A 22,576-nucleotide genomic window follows, 5' to 3' on the forward strand; every position below is an offset into this window, starting at 1 on the left:
AAGTATCCTGACACCAGTACATGATGGATGGATTGATGGAGGAAAGGAAGGGAAGGAGGGCCTTATGTGAAGATATCACTAAGTCTAGATAAGGTAGAATCGTCACTGTGTTAGGACAACTTGGAGGCGGTACATTTTCAGTCAAACAGAAGGGCAGTCCATTTTTTTCCAGGCAGTAAAGGGGCCTGGAGAGAGCCAATATTTTCCTGAGAAAATAGCTTGGACTCTTGGGAATTACCTGCACAAACATTGAGCGTGCACTCCAGAGTCCTGCCCTATACAGCACAAAAAGAATGAGTTTGCTCTAAAAGTCTAAGGGCAGTTATTGCCAGCTAATCCCAACATCCCTGAAGCTTGAGCCAGGTCTCTGTGGAGGGTCTGATTTTAAATGGAGCTGCTTCCTCAAGGTCTCTGTAGAATTATAAGCTGAGGAATGTCTGCCTGAACAGCTCAGAGGCTTGACTTGTGGAAGGGGTTATTGCAGATGCTTGGTGAATGATTACCAAGTGCAGTTTTCGTTTTGATGTATTGATGCTGAACAACTCTGACAGTAACTAGTCATGAGGCTCAGAAAGAATCCCTTGTTAAGAGACTCTTCTCCTTCAGAAAGATGCAGACCTTTCTTCTGACCTGCCTACTTGACTGTTCTCTTGGATGTCCCATCACTATCATAGGCCTAAACAGGGCCATTTAAAAATCTTGTTCTTCACCGCCTTCTCCAGATCTGCACCGCCTTTGCAGTGTGCCCCTCTCATTAATAACAGAACACCATTCACCTAGTGACTCAAGGTAGAAGCGAGGTATTAATTCTTGACATCCTCCCTCAGCCCTTAAGGTACCCAGTCAGTTTCACATGTTTCTGACATCTGTCCACCTGACTTCGGGTGGTGTGTCATTAGCCTCGTCCAAGTCACCTCCATTCATTCCAACTGCTGCCCTGGCCTCCTAACTGGCTTCCCTGTTTCCACACCTGCTGTCCCTCATCAGTTCTCCGCAGAGCACCCACAGTGATCTTTGTAAAACATAACCTGATTATGTCATCTCCTGCTTACAAACCTTCACTGCTTTCCCGTTGCACTTGAGATGAAAGGAAAAGCATTGGCCCCGACCACCGTGGCTGGGCATGAATAGCCTGCTCCCCCTCCAGCTTCGTCTTCCCCTCATGCCCCACTTTCACTCTCTCTCCAGCCACGCTGCTCGCTTTCAGCTCGTTGATGTGCCCGCCAGTTCCCTGCCTTAGCTCTTTTCCCTGTTTTCTCTGCCCAGAATGTTGCCACCCACTCTTCTCCTGGTGTGCCCCTTCTCATTTCTAGAACTCATCTTAATTGTTACTTTTTCCTTGAGAGGTATTTCCAGATCATCTGATCTAAAGTTGTTCTCTAATAATCTCTCAAGATTTATCAGAGTTTGAAAAGTAGAATCTGTTTCATCTTTCTCTCACTGTATATAATATGAAGCTCTGTGGGGACTGTATCTGTTTGGTTCCCGCTGTGCTGTGGAACACAGTGCTTGTACAAGAGCGGTGCTTCATAAACATTGGTTGAATGAAAGACTGTTTTATCAAAATGAAAGTTGATCTGGAAAGGAGCATCTTGGCTTTCTCTTTACAGTAACAACCAGGCCTGCATCTAATTTCTGTAGCAATGTTTGCAAACTGCTTCTGCCTAAGTGTCTTGCAGAGGACTAACAGAAGATCAGTTATGTGCCATTTTGCTTTGCTGCAAAAAGAAAAGCTTGGAGGCATTTTCAGTGTTTGTCTTGGAGTCCAACAGGCTAAGTTTAGGTCCTATTTTCTTTTGTCAAGCTGTCCACCCTTGAGCAAGCACTTCTAGGTCTGCTTTCCCATATGTAAAATGGGGAAAACTGTATCTATCCCATGGGCTTGTTATGAAGATTAGAGGAAATTTTATATGCAGAGTGCCTCATACAGTGCTTGGCCGGCACCATGTAGGAGTTCAGGAGTTCTTTGTCTTATCCCCTTTCTATCATGGGAGATTGAAAAGAACTGGTAGAAAAACTCATTTAACCCACCTCATTATCTTTTTGTCCTTATTTTATGCATAATCACACCCAGGAGCACTAACGTGAGGGTCAAAATCAGTTTAAGAAGAAATAATCCATCCCTGGGGTGCAAATAAGCAATGATGGACTGCTTTTAATGGTCTGTGATGTTGGGCTCCCTCAGAAGGACACACGTGGAATTCTGCTTTGCCCTATCCCAGGGGTGATTGTTGAATGTTGTAAAATTGTAATTACAAATAAATATAAGTAGCTCTTTTCTATTCTAGTTCAAGTAGATATTCCATGGAGATAGGCTATATAAAAATATTGTTCCCATTTAGATACGTCTTTGGAGAAGCCTTGGCAGTATGATTGAAAACTCTGAAGTCCAAAGCTCTTCTAATTATGTTGTTGGCTTTGGGGGTTATTAAGAAATTAATATTCTGAAGACAGGTTATTAGATTCAAATGGGTTAGATTCAAATTAGTAAGTGGTATACAGCTACTACCCACTTAGGAATACCAATCTGGATGCTAGACTGAGCTTTGAGGAAAATGCTTGAGTTGTATCTTTCAGAATCATCAAAGGTTAATTCTGGGCTATTAAAACAGAATAACTCACCCACCCTTTCCCCTGTTAAATTTGTTTCATTGGATGACATGAGACAGGAATGGTGGCAAGGGGAGCTTTCGCCCTGTAAGCCAAGTCCTGTTTGTTATGAGACAGGGATGATTTAGAGGACTTGAGTGTCGATACAAGGGGTTAGACGGGACAGTTAATAGATGTAAGATACTAACAGACTACTTAGTTAGCTCAGTTGTTTAGAGCGTAGGAGCTTTGGGAGACAAAAGAACAGACAGGAATTTCCTCTGGGTTCTCTCAGTCTGCCATGTGCTGTGCCCAAAGATCTCACCCAGACCCAACCCAAGTATCTTGAAAATGTGTATGATTGGTTACTTGGAACACTTGACTAGTAACGTGTGAATGTACTTAGGGAAAATCCATGAGTACCAGTTCAGAAGATGTGCTGTATTGACTGAGGACAGTTCTATGAGGACTGGTGTTTAGACATCTCTTTTATTAGCTCATGGTCAATTTCTCACTGCAAACTCAACTTCATAAACCAATATAGCTGAACTGAGAATTGCAGTTGCTGATGTTAACATATGTCCTGAAGGAGTGCTGTCATCTTACGGAGGGAATAAAAACCAGTTATATTGTTTCCTTCTTCCTTTTTTCCATTGGTTCTTTTATGCATAGTTGTCTATCAAAGTGAGTAAAAGTTAATGTTATCTATCAATGGTTCTGTTCATTGAGTTTTCTTTTGATGTTTTCTGTGTCTGGTGGGGCTGCAGTGCTTTAAAAAGAAATTGGGGGTACAAACCTCCAGTTATATAATAAGTCATGGAGATATAATATGCAGCATAAGGAATATGGTCAATAATATTGTAATAACTTCATAGGGACACATGGTTATTAGACTTACTGTGGTGATCATTTCATAATAAATGCAAATGTCAAATCATTATGTACTGCACCTGAAACTAACACAATATTGTATGTCAACTATATTTCAATTTTTAAAAAAAAGAAGTACAGGAAAGATTGCCAAAGAGAGCATCTATACTCTCAGTTTGGGGTAGCCAGGGAAGCAAGGGGCAATAAAATAGGTGCCTGGTGGCAGGAAACTGGACACATGGTCTTCTGAGTTCTTTTCTGGTACTGGTTTGTGATTTCTAAGCCAGTTTTGGGAAGGATAACAAAATCAAGTTGCCGCTGTCCAAGTGAAAGATTTTTGTGCCTGGGGAAAAAAATTGAGACAAAACCTTCTCAACAATAACCTCTGACCTTTTGCTAAGTAGACTGGGAACCTGCTATTAAATGAAGAAATAATGCATTACCTTTGCTGAAATGCACACCTGTAGTTCGGAGCAGACCACTTCGATGTCCTAGCCTAGGACTTCAGAGTCTATTCCCTCTCATTCAACCGATTTAGTGCTAAAATGACTTCTGTAGGATGTTTCTGTTTAATCAGATGCTAGGAGTTAAAGTCTTAGAAGAACCATAGTAGTATTCTTTGGTCTGCCCTGTGAATTTCCCACTTAGCAGTCTGTTGTGGAATGTGACATAACTCTTCTTTTTTTTTTTTTTTTTAACAGAATGCTATGAACTTACCCCCAGACAAAGCCAGGTTACTGCGGCAGTATGACAATGAGAAAAAGTGGGAACTTATTTGTGATCAGGTAAGAAACATTGAAGCTTCCAGCAAGAAATAATGAGGGAGGAGAACTAGATTTCCTCCCTAAATATGTCAGACTTTTTCCAGGAGATGCATGGATTTCTGTCTTGTGAATCTTTGCCTTCCTATTTCTTATGACTGAAGGAAAAGTTAGAAGATGACTTCTTTATTCTTGCACTATTTTAAGTCTCTCCCTTATTTTCAGATGTTTTGTAGTTAAATTTTCTGGTAAATCTGGTGAAGTGGGCAAACCAAGTTCAGCTGATCTTTTTCTGTTTACCTTACATGGCAGTTTATTCTTCTTGAATTAGATTCGAGAATGTCCTCTAATAATAATTAGCAGGTCCTCTAATTTAGCTGGCTTCCCTATTTGTGTGTATTGATGTATATTCATGCCAGAAGGTGAATTGTTTATAAAGAAACATTGCTTATGCTGATTAAAAAATTATTTCATATTTTAGCAACTTTTCAGGTTTTTTTATTTTATCGTTAACTCATAACAAATTCAGACTCTTCAGAGAGACATAAGATAAAAAGTGGAATTCTCCATTTTCTTTCTCCCTACCCTCCAAATTCTATACTTTAGAGGTCCACTGGTAAGACTTTGAAGTACCTCCATCCAGCTTTTTGTATGTTTTCAGTTTTTAAAAAATGTGTGAATACCCACATGTATTCTTTATTTTTGTCAATATGTGTCTCTACTTCATTCTTTTTAAATGGTATATGGTATTTTGTTGTAATTGATAGTAATTTGGGGGGAACTTTACTCTGGGGCTAGTACAGGCCAGTTGTTTTAAGCTTAGAAGGCTTACCCTCTAAAGTAAAGATAGGCTCTGTATATTATATATCAGCTCTTTTATTTTGTGCCGTGGGTGTCTTCAGGGTGATTGTGTTCCCCACACCCCTTGCACACTGAAAATTTCTGGGGACTGTTATAATTCCTCCTGAGACAGCTCCCTTGGTTCTCTGTGCGTGATGGTTGCGTGGCCTTGTGAATATACTAATAAAATTGTACACTTTATAAGTGAATTTTATGATATGTGAATTATATCTCAAAAGATGGGGTAGTTGCTTCCACAGCAATCGGAGATAGGGAGAAAAGAGGGTCAGAGATCTTAAGAGAAATAACTAAATGTGTGAATTTCCTTTGGATCCTAATCTGAACAAACTAACTATAAAAAGACTTCTTGAGATAATTGGAGATATTTGACTAGTGACTCCAAAGAAATTATTAGATGATTGCAAGAAATTATCATTAACTTTGTTGGTTTGTTTTTGGCATTGCCATTATGAAAGAATCTGTGCTTATTTTTTACAAAATGTATACTAATGTAGGGGTAAAATGATGTGACTGGAGTTTGCTGTAAAATATGTCATCAAAAAAAAGCAATAGATAAAGGAAATGTGGGAAAATCTTTAATTGTTGAATTTTGGTAGGATAGGTTGGGGGTCTATTATAGCATACTCTCAAGTTACGTGGACTTTTGAAAATTTATAACATAAAATTAAAAAATAAAGATATTTGCTACTTAACAATCTACATTTTTCCTTATCTGTAAAATTTATAGAAAATTTAACATCCTTAAATTATTTTGAAGATAGGAAGGCGATATGTGTAAAGAACAGAGACTGACACTTGGCATATCATAAGTGCTTCATAACTGGTATGACTGCTTCTCCTGATGAGGAGTCTAGATATTAAATATTGGAACCATGATTATTTGTATTGCCAAGTTTTCAAAGATTCAGAGAACTTTATTGTGTTGAATCAGTCATCATATACTACCCAGACATACTAAAGTTTGAATACATGTGGCATGACGCTATCAGGAAAATCCACAGCAGTAGATTTTTCAGTGCAATAAAACGTCAAGGCAAACCTCTTGTCTTCCTTATGAAGACTTAAAACAAGGCTGTGGCGCGCTGTGACCGCTTCCTGACACACACTACCTTCCCTGGCCCCTGGTGCTTTGTGCACAAACGGTCTGCCAAATACAAATATTAATTTTATTTCTTTTAAAGCAAATAATACAGATATATTTTCTGTTATTTAAAATACATATTACAGGCAAGGTGTGCAAAGTGAAATAGGATATTACAGAAATTTAATTCTGAAAGTATGTGAACAAGAGTTAAGGGTTTTGGCGGACCCAGAAAGAGACTACTTCAGGTTTCAGTTCCATGAAAAATTATCATGTGGACACTATGAATCATGGAACTAGTCATGTTTCTCCTTTTTTCCCTCAGCTGCTGGAATGCCATAAGCCAAATTTGTGGTCTGCCCTTACTGAATACACAGTATCTTAGTGGCATATGTTTCGTTTACCAGCCTCATCCCTGGCTTCATTGAATTTTTTTCCTGCCCACATTTTCCTTCCACACTGATTTCCTCACTTACAAAAGCTTTACAAGATTTTTTTTCTTTTTAAGTCTTCTTTTTGAACAAGGTGAGCATAAATTATGTCAGCATTCTGGATGAACAGAAATTACGTTTGCACTGAGAATAGCACTTAAATTTTCTGTCTGCTATGGACAGTATGCAAGTCAGTGCATCACATCTGTTATTTTTCTTTAAGGAAGCATATGTGGAGGGTGGGAATAAATGCTTTATCATGATCCAGCTTTCAATTCAGTTGAATATAATTCACCATTTCATTGGGAGCATCAGCTTTTCCACACTTGGATGTGGCTGCATTAGTTTGTAATTTTGTTCTGTAATTATTTAAATATGTCTCTTCGACCAAGAATGAGTTAAGGCCATGGGCCATGTTGATATTTGTGTACCTCCAATACCTTGTTTAGTGCCTGAAACATAGTAGGTGCTTATTGAAAGTGTGTTGAATGAGGGAGAGAATAGCTCAGTCATGTTTCGGAGACAGTGGGCAAGGAGGAGAAGGCAGAAGGGAGAAGGAGGTGGGTGGGAAAGGTAGCCTGGAGGTAGAGGTTTACTGTTTGTTGATCCTTTTCACCTTCCTCTACCTGTTGATGTAACTTGCTTGTGATAAGTGAAACTAAACATCTATTGCTCAGTTCTGGAAAATTCTTTAAAGAGGGAAGGGTGCCTGATGTAGACAAGAAGGAGTTTATAGAGGCAGAGCTGCTATGAAGCTCTGTCTCCACCTCCCTGTGGTCTACTGAAAATCTAGTTCTGTGGCTAATTTCAGGAGCAGAATAAAAGTTTTGAAGGGATTGAGTCCCATCCCCAAGAGCTTTCTAGAGTAGCAGTGTTCTGGCTGTGTCTTTTAGCCCTTCTAGATTACTGCATAAGTAGAAAGATGACCTGAGCTCCCAATGGGTCTCAAAGCTTACACACGGGAAAATGGTATAACTCTGAGTGGGACAGTAGAAGCCAAAGAAGGCTTCCCTGCTGGGTTTTGGGTGGTGTAAGGTGCATCCCAGAAAAATTTCTGTGCTGTACTAAGTAGGAGATTCCTATGTGGACATCAATTTGAGGACTCTGTTTTATAGGGTAGTTTTATAATAGCATGAGATGACTGTATGAGAGTAAAAAGCTGGAAATAGAGTTCTTTTAACAACTGCAGATGAAAATCCCCAAGCTGCATGGCAGTCAGAGGGCTCTTTCAGAGGTCTTTCTACCTATGCAGAGAGAGAAAGCCCTCACTCTCACCCCTGCCTCAATTTTCCCAGCTTCCTAAACACGGTCCCTGTGCTGCACTGTTTGGCTTGGGGTCTTAACTATTTCCCACCAGTTAAGGGTAAAGGGTGCATATAGGGAGCTTCAGAGATCCTGGATGAACTTAAGACTTTCAGATCATTATATCTGAAAGGGTTCCTAGAGGCCATTTATTTCAATCCACTCTTGAAATTTTTTCTATAGGAAAAGTTAACACATACTTATCAAAAAAAAAAAAAAAGATTAACTGTGTTGGAGCATGTGTAATAAAGAAGAAATCCTTTTGCCTCCCCTACCTGTTCACTAAACACCTTATTCTATAGATGATGAAACTGAGGTTCAAGAACATAAATGACTAGGCCCATGCTAAGGCCACCTCGGCTAGTGAGACAAGAACACCAATTCCAAACTCCAGTCACAAGCCCTTTCAATTATTATGGGCCTGGAAACAATCCATTGAAACAAAAATTGTAGTAGGTAAGGGTCTGTCATCAAGACTTCATTCAGTGACTTCTCAGGTGATTTTGGTATGTTGGGGTGGGGAGGGTCTATAGAACTTATGATGGTGATGGTTCGGAACTGTGCCATCGGCTGAATAAGTAAGTGGAAGTGGTTAGTCAGAAATTCGGGACGTTTAGATGACTAATACTGAATGAGTGTAGACTCCATGATATATATAATCCAGTCTCAAAAACGTTAGTAGTGCCACACCTGAGCTGGGTTAGAAGGCTTCCCTGTGGCTTTGCTGGTGATAACACTTTGTTATTTTTGGGGGGTGGTTTGGCCTGGCTTGACCTTGCTTTCTAGTGGCTGGCTGTTGCTTTGTATGGTACCCTAGTGAGAGATGGGGGTCTTCCCCTCCTTCACTTGTATGGAAAGAAATGGGAGAAGGAGATTAAAAACAATAAAAACAAAGAAGGGGAGAGTGAAGAGGTGGCAGGAAATCATACCCACTTAGACTCAGCTTCCTGTGTTAAGCACTTCAGGGAGATCAGATTGCAGCCCTCAAGGCTTGGCACGTGTCCTGGTTGGGAAAGGCCCTTGCTGCCAACTCAGCCAGTGCTGGGTCAGGCCAGTGGCACTAAAATACTCCAGTCCCCTAAGATACTCCATTACTCTATTAAAGTGAGACTTGCCCTCTCATCTTTTTCGACTCAACTGCCCCGTATCATTTGAATGTATTTAATCATTAATATAATTAGTTTTAAACCCTTTACTTATTTTCTAATACTATTTCTTTTAAAAGACAAGGAAGTTCCTTATTGGGTAACATATTATTAAGCCAATTTGCCACTGGAATCAAATTTCCTAAAATATTGAAGAGCACTACATCTCTCTCTCTCTCTCTTTTTAAAACTGTTTATGTTTTTGTGAGCCAGTTAGAGTTCTTGTCTGCCAGGTAAGCAAGTATTATTGGATACTGATAAATTATTTCCTGTAGACTTTCAGATTCCAGGTAGTGAGGGAGGGCTTGTCCTTGGAGCCCCAGGGGAAATAAATGGTGGGGAGGGTGGGCTGTACCCTACCTGAGTGTTGGCTGTAGCCTGCTTGAGTGATGGCTGCCATGTTAGTCACTGGAGTGAGCACATGGGCAACATATTGGGAAGAAGCTGAAGGAAAAGGCAGTGATGCAACAGTAGCCTTCCCCTTACTCTACCCTGACTCCTCTTGCTCCCAGACTCCAGACTTAATCTGCGTTCAGCCTCTATGCCCAAGTTCCAGGCTTTGATTCTACATTTAGCCACACTCACTTCATTGGGGCTTTTCCAGCTGTTGGGTCAGCAGACAGCCTATCTCCCCTTCCCCTCTTACTCAGTCCTCTGGCTAGCTGACGTTATTACTATATTTATAACTGTTTGATGTTAAATTGTTTGAATTTTTACTCTCTTTCCATAACTCTGTGATATGTTGAATTGGTATTTATTTTTAAATCATTACTAGGTTTGGGGATCTTTTGAATTCCTTTTAAAGTCTGTCTTTCAAACCCCTAGTTTTTTAAAAATCATTTTGCTATTTGGTCTTTCTCTTCTGTGTAATCCTCCTTTTGACTATGTATTAGTTGGATTTTTTGTTTGACATTTTGTTTTCTAGTTTATCATTTAAAAAATTCACTATGCATCTTCCAAAAATGACAATTTTCTTTTGTATCCAGATGAAGTCATCACAATTAAAGCGAGTTATTTCTTAATATCATCCATTGCCCAGTTCACATTTCACAATTTCCTTCACGTTCTTCCCACCTAATGTTGTTCAAATGATAATCTAGCCCAGAATTAGTCACATATTGGATCTGGCTATTATGTTCTTTAATTTTCTTTTAACCTAGAACAGGCTTTTGTTCATGGTGTTCATGAGACCAAGCAAGCCATTTTATAGAAGGTTTTATTTCCTGCATTTACCTGATAGTTTCCTAGATGAGTCTGAGCTCCTGAATTTCCGTTAACCAGAAGTTAGGTGTCAAGACATGATAGATTGATGGTGAACATCTTTGGAATATCATAAGAGACAAATAATATCTGATGTCTCGCCATAAGATAATATAGATCAAAGGATCAGATGACAACCTAATTCCTCTGTTGTATAATGTTTTTCCTTTATGCAGAATGGAATCTGAGGAGTGTTACTTTGGCATCATATATACATCTAATTACCTATCAGCCTTGTACCTAGTGAGTTTTAAAACCAATCGGTAGTTTTTTGCTGAATCAGTTTCATTAGGAGTTGTAGGGAAAAAGAAAAGATTTTATAATTTTATTTCCCTTCAACATTAAGCCAGCCAATAGAGCTTTTACCTGGTATTGGTTTACCCTGGAATATATTTATTCTTGTAATTCTTTCCCTCAGTTGTCATTTTTCAAAGAAATGGTTTAGCTTCACAAATACCTCAAAAGGTGGCAAATGAGTTTTCTTTGACTTCCTTTTGTAAATATCATTTAGAATCCATGGGTTTTCAGAGTCAATGTGTTTCAATGAATAGGTTTTTTGTTTGTTTGTTTGTTTGTTTTTGAGGCTCACATTATCAGGCACTTTGACACTTGGGAACTCTTTTGTGCTGGCTCCTCTGTGTTTTTGAGATGACCCTATTAATCTTTACAAGCTTGTTTTATGGTGCAAAATAGTTTGGGTTTTTGTTTTGGCTTAGCTTGTACTCTCCTTGCCCCTGACCTAGAATATTATATTTCTCCAAGGAGCCCTATTCCTTTTAGTGGGGGATGGTATTGGAGATTGTCATATTATTAGGTTGTTACAGCTGCTGGATGAATTTGCTTCTCAGTTTAAGTGTCTAGACCTTGAAAATGTATGTCCAAAAAATTATGGTTCATATTGATATTTCCAAATCAATTTTTAATATTAATTTACTTATTTTTTATTTTGTAGTGACTGCTTTTTTCATTGAAATATTTGATTCGTAACATAAATTATTTGTCTTTTCCTATAATATTACAAGTTTCAAAATAACAATTACCAGCATCATTACTAACTAAAATATTACTGACTTAAATTACTGGATGAAGGATAAATCTTTTTGTGCTTTTGTGTCTTCAGAATGCCTCCTATTAAAGATGTGCAAAGTACTGTGATTTAAAGTCACTTGGTGTAGATACATTATCTGTTAGGAACTTCTAGGATCAGTTAGAGTAATGTTAGATACCAGATGCTGTATTAGATTTCTAGGGTGACCATAACAAATTACAGCAAACTTGGTGGCTTAAAACAACAAAGTATTTTGTCACAGTTCTGGAGTCAGAAGTCTGAGACCAAGCTGTCTGCTGGGCTGTGTTCCCTGCAAAGGCTCTAGGGGAGAATCCTTCCTGTCTTCTCCAGCTTCTGGTGGCTCTAGGCATTCCTTGGCTGTGGCTACATGACTCCAGTCTCTGCCTCCGTCTTCACATGGCCTTTCCAAACCCTTCTTGTATCTGTTTCTTCTCTTCTTTCTCTTTCCAGAAAACTTATTACTGGATTTGAGCCTACCTGGATAGTCCAGGATGATCTCATCTGAAGATCCTTCACTTCATCATATCCACAAAGACTCTTTTTCTAAAAGGAAGAAGGTCACATTCCCTGGTTCGGGGGTTAGGATGAGGACATATCTTTTGGGGGTAGGGGACACCATTTAACCCTCTACAGATGCCAAGATGCTTAGTGATTTACATAACAAGCTTGTCATTCACATAACAGTCCAAGTTGGTGGTGTTGATAATTGGGGGTTAAATTCTACAGAATTAATCAAGGACCCAGTTGAGGTTGTTTTTAACATAAAGCTTCAACTTTGCCGCAGGGAAGAAAGAATATGTGGGTGCGCACCAGGAGGGTTTTTTGGGCCAGGCTTGAGAGTGGCACGTATTACTTGCAGTCTTACTCCTTTGGCTAGACCTGCCAAGGAGGATGAGAAATGCAGGCTACCTGAAGACCCAGGAAAAAGAAGAAAGAGTTTAGTAAACAGCTACTCTCTGCTACAATTGCCAATTTTGATAGTCTGATAGTTTCGTTTTAGGTTGTATTCAGTATTAAAACTTGCTTTTGTTCGTATATTCATTAGTTTATTCACTGAATAAGCACTTAGTTGTATAGGTGAGGGAAAGCAAGGAGTAAAGTGAGAGGGTCTGGGTCTGAGTTTTCCCTAAACAGACAGCTTGTGTGATACTTGGAGTTGGGAAAAGACTCTTTTAGGTGGTTGATAGTACCAGTTTTTTCTGAGTTACGGCAGTGGACCAGGCCCGGCATGAATTGGCTTTGGGGCATAAATTTTTGCCAAATTGAAAAAACAACAAAACTGTCTCTGGGTTATCTTCTGCTTGAGATTTTAAAGGGACTGTCTTCCTTTTCTTAGTCTCCAAACGTGAGGAAGGGTATTAAGGTTAGTTGTTAAAAAGAAGGACAAGTTTCTTTCAGTTTTCCTCCTGAAAGCAATTTCTCTTCCATTAAGACCGACTCCAGGTCTCTGATTTCTTGATTCTAAAACACTAGAGAAGCAGTTAGAGGAGCAGATGCCAACTCTGTGTATGTTGAGCTTTCTAGAGTTAAGTATCTCTGGAGTTGTGGAGGGTTGAGTCTGAATCCAAAAGTGAGTTAACATCTTTCCTCTTCCAGAGGTTCCCTTTGTCATCCATTTCTTACAGTGAGGAGAAAAGATGCTGGCCTCTCCCACAGGGATTGAGAGGGGGGCAAAAAACGGGGAGAAGGCTAGCTAAAGGGGTGAGGGGAATGATTCCTTTTTCAACAAGTCCTTTTTGGCGGCTTGATGCGAATGCTGTCTAGAAGTACTATTTGACATCAACAACCAGAGCAAGAAGCTTGGGGTTCAGCATGATTTGAAGAGTTTAGGTTATCTTTTGCCAAAATGAATGTCATGTTGCCTGCCTTCCTGCCTGGTAATACAAATACAATTGTATATCCCCAACCCCCTTAAAAGAACTAATTGCCCGAGCTGGCTTGGATAGCTCGGGTATGTTGTTTGAAAGAACCTTTATTCTATGAGCATCTCTTGTAAACTTGGGAATGCTGTTACAAGAAATGAAGAATCATATAGCCAATTTAATGCATATGGGCTAGACTGAGGTTGACCTTTGACACTGTCTGTTAGAAAATAATTTAAGTGATTTATTAAGGTGTGTTAGCCAAGAATTTCAACTAATACAAACACTGCATTGTTTTAACACTTGGATATTTAACTCATGATCTTTGCTGTGGAAGGCTGTTTTTGTTTAACTTGCATGAAAAAGAAAAGTCAAATGCTTTCTGGAAATTATCCAGCAAGTGGTTGAGTTGATACTAAAAAATTCTGAAAATTTTTATATTCTGAAAAATGCCATAATGGTTTGGAAACATTTTTTGAAAAAAAATCACTAGTGAATGACCCCGATCACTATGTGATTGTGGCTCTTTTCATCAATCCATTTGTTAATTAAATAATTTATTGAGGACACACTGGGAAGAGTCATGTGCTGTATGCTGTGACCATCGTGCTTTAGAAAACGTAGTGCTGAATCTTTCAAAAGAAGAGACTGAAGGAAGAGTAAGACATCGTCTTAAATGTAAATTCTGGAAAGATTGAGTTGCTTTCAGCCCCCATATTCTCTCCTACTTATCTGTAGCATTCCCTGGAGATCTTGATGAACTTTCAAGTAATATGTTTTAAGAAGTTATCTTCTGAAGTCATTGAGGAAAGCAAGGTGTCTGTTGTCTTCATCCCTGCTGTAGTAGCAAAATAGTGTTTTGATGATTTCACTGAAATAGCAGAAATAGGAATTGGTTTTGATTTTTAGTTAGACTGTAGCTATTGGGGGTGGAGGGGACAGAAGGAAAGTAAATTAGAAATATGGTTAGGATTTGTAAGAAATGGGACAGCAGCATGTAGGGGCAGAGACTGTGTCCACCTAGTGGTATTAGCTGTGCACAAGACCATCATGGCTTGCAGCATCTTCAGGTACTAGAAATAACATTATATGCAGATGTTTGTTACCTCTTCATAAGAATGTTGACACAACCACTCAGCTGTTGACCTGTGCTTGTGTTGTCAGATACAATGTTCTAAGTCCGTGTAAAATCCTATAAAATGTGCAGGCATAGTTGATGGGGCGTTGTGTGTGTATATCTCTGTCACAGCTAGCACATGTCCTCAGCAACAACCAGTTTCAAAGGAGCTTCCTCCACCTCCCTTCTCAGCCCATCCTTGTCGGGCATTGTCTGAGAGCCTGACTGAGTAACTCGCTTTGACCATGTGGATCGCATCTTGAAACTATCTTAATCTTGTGATCAGAAGATGAAAGAGACACTGATTAGAAAGGAGGGAGTATGTGTGTATGTTTATTATGTTAAATTTGAAATTATGGAAGATCTAAGGAGAAACCATAAAAAGATCCGATAAGAACGTGGATTTAAGATTTAGGTTTTCAGGTTGTTAGCGCACACTGTTTTTGTGCTTATGTTTTAGAAGGTGAGTATCTGGGAAATGAAGATGTGTGTTGAGTCAGGGGAGGTAGGGTAGATTGGACGAAGATAGTGGTTAAGCATATCTCATGACAGTGAAGCTGCAGTAATAATTTGAGGTATGGAGGTACATTTAGACCTTGATGAAAAATGGATACAATTCCCAGATTTTAAGGTCTTTAAATAGAGTTACAAGTGACTTATGATGTAAATGCTTGGGAAACTGAAACTAAGTGGTTTATTGGGCCCCCTTGGAGTGCTTTATTTCTTTGCAAAAGTATTAATTGACAAAGTTGACTATTTGGCTTGTGGATTTCTTTTTAATTATAACAAATGAAACCAATGAATTATCAAGAAAAGCTTTTAAAATAACTGTGCTCAGTAACAAACTAAATAAGTAAAATTACTAAAGAAATTACTTTGAGATACTGTTTTTTAATCATCTTTACTGAGGTATACTTTACATACGATGGAATTCACCAGTTACTGGACCACTTTGCATTCCCATTCGGCAATGTCATAGAATCCCGGTTGTTCCAAATCCTTACCAACCCTTGAGTATTGTCTGTCTCTTTAATGCTAGCCATTTTTATGGACATGGAGTTGTATCTTACTGTGGTTTTAATTTGCATCTCTTATGGTGTTGAGCATCTTTTTATGTGCTTGTTTGCTATTTGGGTATCTTCTTCAGTGAAGGATCTGTTCAGATCTTCTGCCTATTTTTAAAAATTGCGTGGTTTGTCTTATTGAACTATAGAAGTTTTTTAAAAAGGTATTCTGGATACAAGTCTATCAGACTAGATTTTGCAAATATTTTCTTCTAATTGGTGTCTTGCCTTTTCATATTCATAACAGTGTCTTTCAGAGAACAAATGCTTTTCTGATAGAATTCAGTTTCTTTTATTTTATAAGTGGTTCGTGAATTTCTGTGGCCTAAGAAATCTGCACAATTTAAGTCACAAAGATTATCTCCTATGTTTTCTTCTAGAATTTTATGTGTTTTGTTTTTACATTTAGTCTGTGATCTGTTTTGAGTTAATTTTTGTACGTGGGTGAGGTAAGGCTGGAGATTCACTGTTTTTCTTCCCATATGTATATTCAACTGTTTCAGCCATTTGTTGAATAGACTGTTCCTTTTTTTTTATGAGCTCCCTTGGTATCTTTGACAGACCAATTTGCCATACATGTGTGGGCCTATTTTTGTACTCTGTATTTTGCTCTCTTGATCTATATTTCTGTCCTTTTATCCCTACAACACTCTTTTGATTACTGTCTTGAAATCGAGTAGTGTGAATTCTCCAAATTTGTTCTTTTGTAAAATTATTTTGGCTATTTTAATTTTTTTGCAGTTTTATATAAATTTTAGAATCAGCTTGTCAGTTTCTAGGGAAAAGCCTAAAGGCTTTTGATGGAGGTTGCTTCGACTCTGTAGATCAATTTCAGGAGAACTGATACCTTAAGTCTTCTGATCTGTGAATGTGACATCTCTGTTTATTTAGGTCTTTAGTGTCTTGCAGGAATGTTTTGAAGTTTCTAGTGTACAGGTCTTGCAAATATTTTGTTAAATTTCTCCCTAAGTATTTCATGATTTTTAGTGTTACATGATAACATTTTAAAAATAAAAGTTTCTTATAGTTTTCAGAGAAATACTATCTTTGAACAGCCTCCCACCACTTCCTTGATCCCCTAGGATGGAGAAGGTGGTTTGTACTATCTATATGATGCATTTAATCAAAATCAAGGTCTACAGTTGAACAGTATCTTAATGGTTTCTGTATTGTAAACAACAGCAATGGAAAAATGTTGATGTTTAGAATTTTGAGGTTGGTGTTTATGTTTAAGTGTTTGCGTAAAGTAAACAAAAGGAAGTAGTAAGGGAATGATTAAAATCTGATAGCTTTTCACTTATTTCACTCCTTGTGTTATGTTCATAAGGATGCTTTTTTTTTTTAACATTTTTATTAAGTTATAGTCATTTTACAATGTTGTGTCAAATTCCAGTGTAGAGCACAATTTTTCAGTTATACACGAACATACATATATTCATTGTCACATTTTTTTCACTGTGAGCTACCACAAAACCTTGTATATATTTCCCTGCTATACAGTATAATCTTGTTTATCTATTCTACATATGCCTGTCAGTATCTACAAATTTATAAGGATGCTTTCTTTGCTGTGTCAGACACTTGTTGACTTTAGGCAGCTTCCTTCTCTCTTTTCATGCTTTCTGTTTTGAAGGTTCACTTACATAAACTATGCCCTTCATAAATACCACATTTCTTTAAGTTCAGGAAGCACCTATTGAAATTCTGTGAATTTTACCCATGTATTTGCCCTGTTTGAATTAGGGCAAATGAAGTCTCAGGGAATCCAGTTGATGTAACTGCAGTCAAGAAAGCAACCCTTAAAGTAAGAGCTTGCCATCCTTTCAAATTCTTGAGTGATTGAAAAATATTAGTGCTGTTATCTAAGTCTTGAAATATATAATTGCTTTTATGAAAAATCTAAGGCTTATTCTTTCTTCTTTTTTATCCTGCCCTGATCAAGCTCAGAACTGCTATTTCTTTTTTCCCTCTGTTTTATTTGTATGAGATCTTCAGTATGTTGTTCTTATTTGGAAGGCGTCATTAACAAGGGTTTTTTGAGATATGTGGTAATGGGGGAGAAAGGGTTTCATACTCCCATTTTTCAGATGAAGAAACAATGAGTCATTTTTATACTTCTTGCATTCTTATAGGAAGAGTACTTCCCAGGGATCTTGCAAAATTTTCATGAAAGCATAGACTGTAACTATAGTTTATAATGTAAGTCTGTCTTTAAACCTAATTAAAAATATTCCTAAGTCTTTGCTTACCAAGGATATGCATCTTCTCTTTGTGGATTGAATAAAGAGAGAGATCGAGGTATCCAAAGTAGGAAGTATAATCTAAAGCAATGATGAATAAGCTTTAGTGACTGAAGACCTACTTGGGGAATTTAAGAAAATGCAGATTCCTGAGTACTTGTGATTGGATCAGAGAATTTTTGCAATATAACAAACATCCTCAATCTCTTTAGATGCAGGTCTTAGGTAGTATGTATTTTAAGAAACGCCAATTTAAGAGAAAGGAAAGCTATGGCTCTTGAAGGGACAGAGCAAAGGATTTAAAGATTATCTTAAAGGTTTTCCGGTATATATCTGACCTTCCATCACTCTGCCAGTTCTTACATCTTCAGTAACAATAACAATGACCTTAGTACTTACTGAATGTTGCTACGTGGCACGCAATGGCTGTGGTTCAGTCTTTGCTTAGGATAACGTCTAAGATAAACTTTATTAGTATGGCCTCCTTCCTTACAAACTCAACAGATTCAATTAAAATACTTTAAATTGGAGAAAATGATAAACTACTAGTAGGATTAAAGAAGCCCAATTAATATTACGTATGAGAGAATGAATTATAGGATGTTTTGATTAGGAAAGACCTGGTGAACTAGAAGAGGCTTTCACTAGTCTAAATAAAGGAAATCATTTGGAAAAGTCTCATCAAAAGTTATTTCCAGTCTGAGAGCTGTAATGGAACACTTGGAAAGTTGTCCTCTCCTCTCAGACTAGGAAAATGATTTCATATTCAGAGCTGAAGAATGCTTCACAGCTCTCCAAGAAACTGTGGCTGTGGAATGAATCTGACATGCAGATTTTTCGTCTGGTCTAGTGCAGAAATGGCCAACTTTTCAAGTTGGGAATGGAGAAAGGGGAGTTATATGGTATTAACTGTATGTTCTACCTATTCAAAACTCCTTATTGACTCCCTGTTGTCTGTTCTATACGCATTAGCCTATTATTTGACACCTGCCATTGTCCTTTCCAACTCACCGTTTAGATTCTTTGTGCCACTGCCTTTCATAAACTGTGTTCCTGGAACCCTGGCTAAACCCCTTGAAGTTGCAAGCACATGTGCTTCTCTGCCTTTGTTCCCATGTTCCCCCATCTGGAGAACCCCTCTGTCTCCTGCCTCTCACACTGTCCCAGGATATCTATGTGCTGCCTGTCCTTCAAAAGGCAATTCAAAAGCCACTTTCTTCAAGGAAGTTCCTTTGATCGTCTCGGTTGGAAAGAGCCTTACCTTTCTTTGAACTTCCAGAGGATCACATATGGCTCTTATCATATTCTACTTTGTATTACAGAAATGTCTGTTGTAGCTCAGAGATGAGATTTAACGCTTTGGAACTGAATTTGTTTCGTTGTGTGCTTTTTTACACGCTGTGTTGCATAATGTGTTCTTGATGAATGAAAGGATGAAATGATCACCAAAAATAAAGTCTGCTTTTTTTCCCCACTTTGGTATTTTTCACGTTAGTGCCTGGAAACAGGAGAGCTAAATGTGATAGCAAAATTTAAGATGTTCAGAGGCAGGGACTTGTCTTGCAAAATGTTTTCATCCAATAATAACCACAGGGATCCTTCTAAATGGTGGCACAGCTGGCCTTAGCTGCCTCTGGTAGTTGTTAGACAAAATTGGAATCCCAAATTAGAATCCTGTCTGAATGCGATTTCTTGGCCATCTATTGTTGTAAGTAGGTAGAGTCTTAATTTTTTCCCCCTCATTTTCTCTCAGTGGTCCTCTTCTTTCATACACATAGTTTCTGTTGGTGGGATAGTTGTCTGGCAGCCTTTCTGAAGTTTCGGAATTGGTTTTTCTCTTTTTTGGGAAACATGAATTTGCATTCCCTCTGGGACTTTGGTACTCGCCATTCCTTAGGAAATCTATGTCTCTTTGTGTAAATTTTTTTCCTATTTGTATAAATTGTTACCCCTGGGAGGGCTGAAATGTTATAGCTTACCTCAGTCCCTCCTGCTTAGGAACCTGGATTCTGGTCTTGTGAGCCCCCTTTTCTCCAGCACTTGTGCTAGTTTTTGGTGTCTTATTCTGTGTAAATCATTTATGTCTATATGCAATATTAATGCAATCTCTTATTTTTGTCTTTTCCTCTCATCTACTCATGTCTGCATTACCTGTTTTAGAGGGTAAACCTTTGAAGGACATAGGTTATTTCTGTCAACGTAGCTCTGAAGAACATTTAGCACCAAGATAAGTCCTGCAAATTAGTACTCAGTGATGGCAATGATGCTAGTTGTAATTATAGCTCATTTAGAGACTACAGTTCGCTTACTCAGCCTTGGGACAGGAAGGCCAACTACTTTCAGCTTCTAGGAAGAAAAATCCTTCAAAGGTAGTGAGCTAATGCGCTTATGTGCACAAAAACAAAGCCCTTTGGATTTTCACTATCTGAATTTATTACAGGAACAGAATAATGAAACATTAGTAATGGCATAATGATGGCAATGTCTAATTCATCCCTAAGGGTGTTTAAGTAGTTTATATATCTCTGCTTAATCCACTGCTGAAATAGAACCAGTGATCTTGTGACTATCCCAAACAGGGAGAGAAACTCAACACTACATGTGTCCCCCTCCAGCCATTCATTTTCCAAAGACTCAATATAATTTCTCTCCTTAAACTTCAGAATATTAAGGTATAAGATAAACTTGAATGACATTCTTTTTGATTTTGGGGTTGCTTATCCAAATAGAATTTATGGAGTGGAAATGCGTATAACATTCTTGTTGTAAGTCCAGCCAATGCCAAATTAACCTCAATTAAGTCATTTCTTGTGTAATTATACACTTGGATAGAGAGGATGCAAAGGATCAGAAATGTTTTGCTAGATGAGTGGAATGTCCAATTCCAAACCTTTGTGCAGAAAGGCTTTCAGTCACAAACTTTATTAGATTTAGGTGGGGAAAGGGGGCATGGAGGGAGGCCCCAGAGAAATAGTTCAGCTGTTTCGGAAGAACCCAAGGCTGCCCGCCTGTGTCTAGTAGAGAAGGCCGTGTTGTAGCACAGCTGATTATGTTTTCTTCTCTGACTTACCCAAGGAACCTGGCGCATCTCTGTCACAGCCCCTCCATTTAGCTCCTTTGAGATTGGCCTGGTTTTCTAGTTTGGGTTGCAGTAGACTTGAATCTTGGTCATTGAGTGGAATCCAGTCAGTGCTTTGGTTTTTCCTTATCTGCAGGGCTGGCCTGTGTGTAGGCAGAGTAACACCTTCCTGGTGGCTGGTGGGGAGAGGGGAGGCTAATGTAAGCTTTAGTGGACTGAGTTAATGAGAAATGTAATTGTGGAAGGCACTAGGCAGTTTCAGAGCCATGAGAGGATACAAGCTTATCAGCAGATGTCCTTTAGCTGTGATGTGAGTTTGGCTGAGATATCTGGCATGGAACCCACAGGGTGTCTGTCCTGTGCAGGGTGATTACAATCTCTTTGTGTACTTTTAAGCTTTAAACACTCACCTGTAATTTATAAAAGATGTGACTTTTGTATGACATTTAAGAGAAATTTAATTCTTTGAACATTATTAAGGACTGTGTGCCAAGTATTTTATATACTGGGACTCAAAGAAAAGTAGAATATGTTTCTTGTCTTTTAAAAACTTAAACTATCAAAAGCAAGATGAGCACACTTAGTACAGCGTAGTGAAAAGAACAAGTGTCAAAGAGTTTGCATCTTTGATTTGGTGTGTGTGATTAAGGCAAGTCCCTTCATCTCTGAGCCTCAGTTTCCTTATCTATAAAATGGATTGAATATCCTCTTGGCAGATAGGGAGGCTTGAGTAAGTTAAGAGGTCTAAAGAGTATGGTAAATTGTTAAGTGTTATGACGAGATAAGTTAATTATCTTTGAGAAACAAGAATTACAACCCCAGATGAAAGGGTAATTATGCTCCTGGGCTTGTATAAATGAAGTTACTTTTAGCAGTGAGAAGAAAATTTCTGGTTATTACCAGAAAATTGAATTTCTAACACTCTAATTTATTAAAGTAAAATATTTGCAAATGACATAGAAGCTTAATGAAGATTCTAAGGTTTATTTTCCCCTCTCTTTCCTCCCATAGTACTTTTTTTTTAAGCTTAAGTATTTTTTTTCTTCCTTCCTTCCTTCCTTTCTTCCTTTCTTTCTTCCTTCCTTTCTTCTTTCTTTCTTTCCTTCTTTCATGAAGGTACTAGGGAATTGAACTCAAGGCCTTGTGTGTGCTAAGCATGCACTCTACCACTGAGCTATATCCACCTCCCAAACTTTTGATGCAGTTTGTTGGCATAGTGTCCTGGATGTTAAGAAATGGCTTTAGGCTCTGTTCTTTGAATATTTATGGAGAATAATTAACCGCCCCCAGACCCATTGTTACATATCAGTGATGTTGAACAAGCAGGTAACTAGTTACTGAAAATAGCTTGTAGGATGTGAAACAGTTCTGTTAGTGAGGATGATGGAAAACTGCCAGTCAAGGCAATTTTGGGTTTCAGTGCAAAATCTAAAATTCTAATACTTAGAAGAAAAAATATTAATTTAATACATATGATGCCAATAATCCATCCAAAGTCCTTCAACATAAATGTGTTTTGACAAGGTGCTGAAATCTCCAGTGTATTCCTCCAAATGTTTCTACTGTCCACGTGGCCATGTTGAAGGCAGACAGACAGACAGAAAAGGCTCGTTGAGCCAGGTGCTGAATTTATAACTGAAACAGTAGCTCCTTTTGAGATTAGACAAACAACCTTCAGTTTTAGGAAAATAACTGGGGCTTTGTATTTTCCCTCCATTATAGTTTCACTTGAATTCCTGGAGGCAGGCTGAGTTCTTTGAGAAGTAGCTGTGATGTAGACCTATTGTGTTTTAAAGCATCAGTTTTCTTCATTTTCTGTTTCTTGGAAATTAGTTTAGTAAGTTT

General features: G+C 38.3%; 1 protein-coding gene across 9 annotated transcripts in view; it reads left to right on the forward strand.

Annotated features, from left to right (window-relative positions):
- The window catches only part of FMNL2 (formin like 2), a 282,923-nt gene that overhangs the window by 162,000 nt on the left and 98,347 nt on the right, over positions 1–22,576 (forward strand). For 8 of the 9 annotated variants that reach the window (XR_004319856.1, XR_004319855.1, XR_004319853.1 and 5 more), the window contains exon 2: positions 4,161–4,244. Coding sequence is in view for 4 of the 9 variants with exons in the window: in XM_032479445.1 (XP_032335336.1) it covers positions 4,161–4,244 (84 nt within the window). In the remaining 5 variants the exon portion in view is untranslated. Of the gene's footprint in view, positions 1–120; positions 130–4,160; positions 4,245–22,576 lie in introns of those variants that run through there. The other variant, XR_004319857.1, reaches the window with a different exon arrangement.

Source organism: Camelus ferus, chromosome 5 (genome assembly GCF_009834535.1).
Source record: "Camelus ferus isolate YT-003-E chromosome 5, BCGSAC_Cfer_1.0, whole genome shotgun sequence".
In the NCBI taxonomy this organism is placed as follows: domain Eukaryota; kingdom Metazoa; phylum Chordata; class Mammalia; order Artiodactyla; family Camelidae; genus Camelus; species Camelus ferus.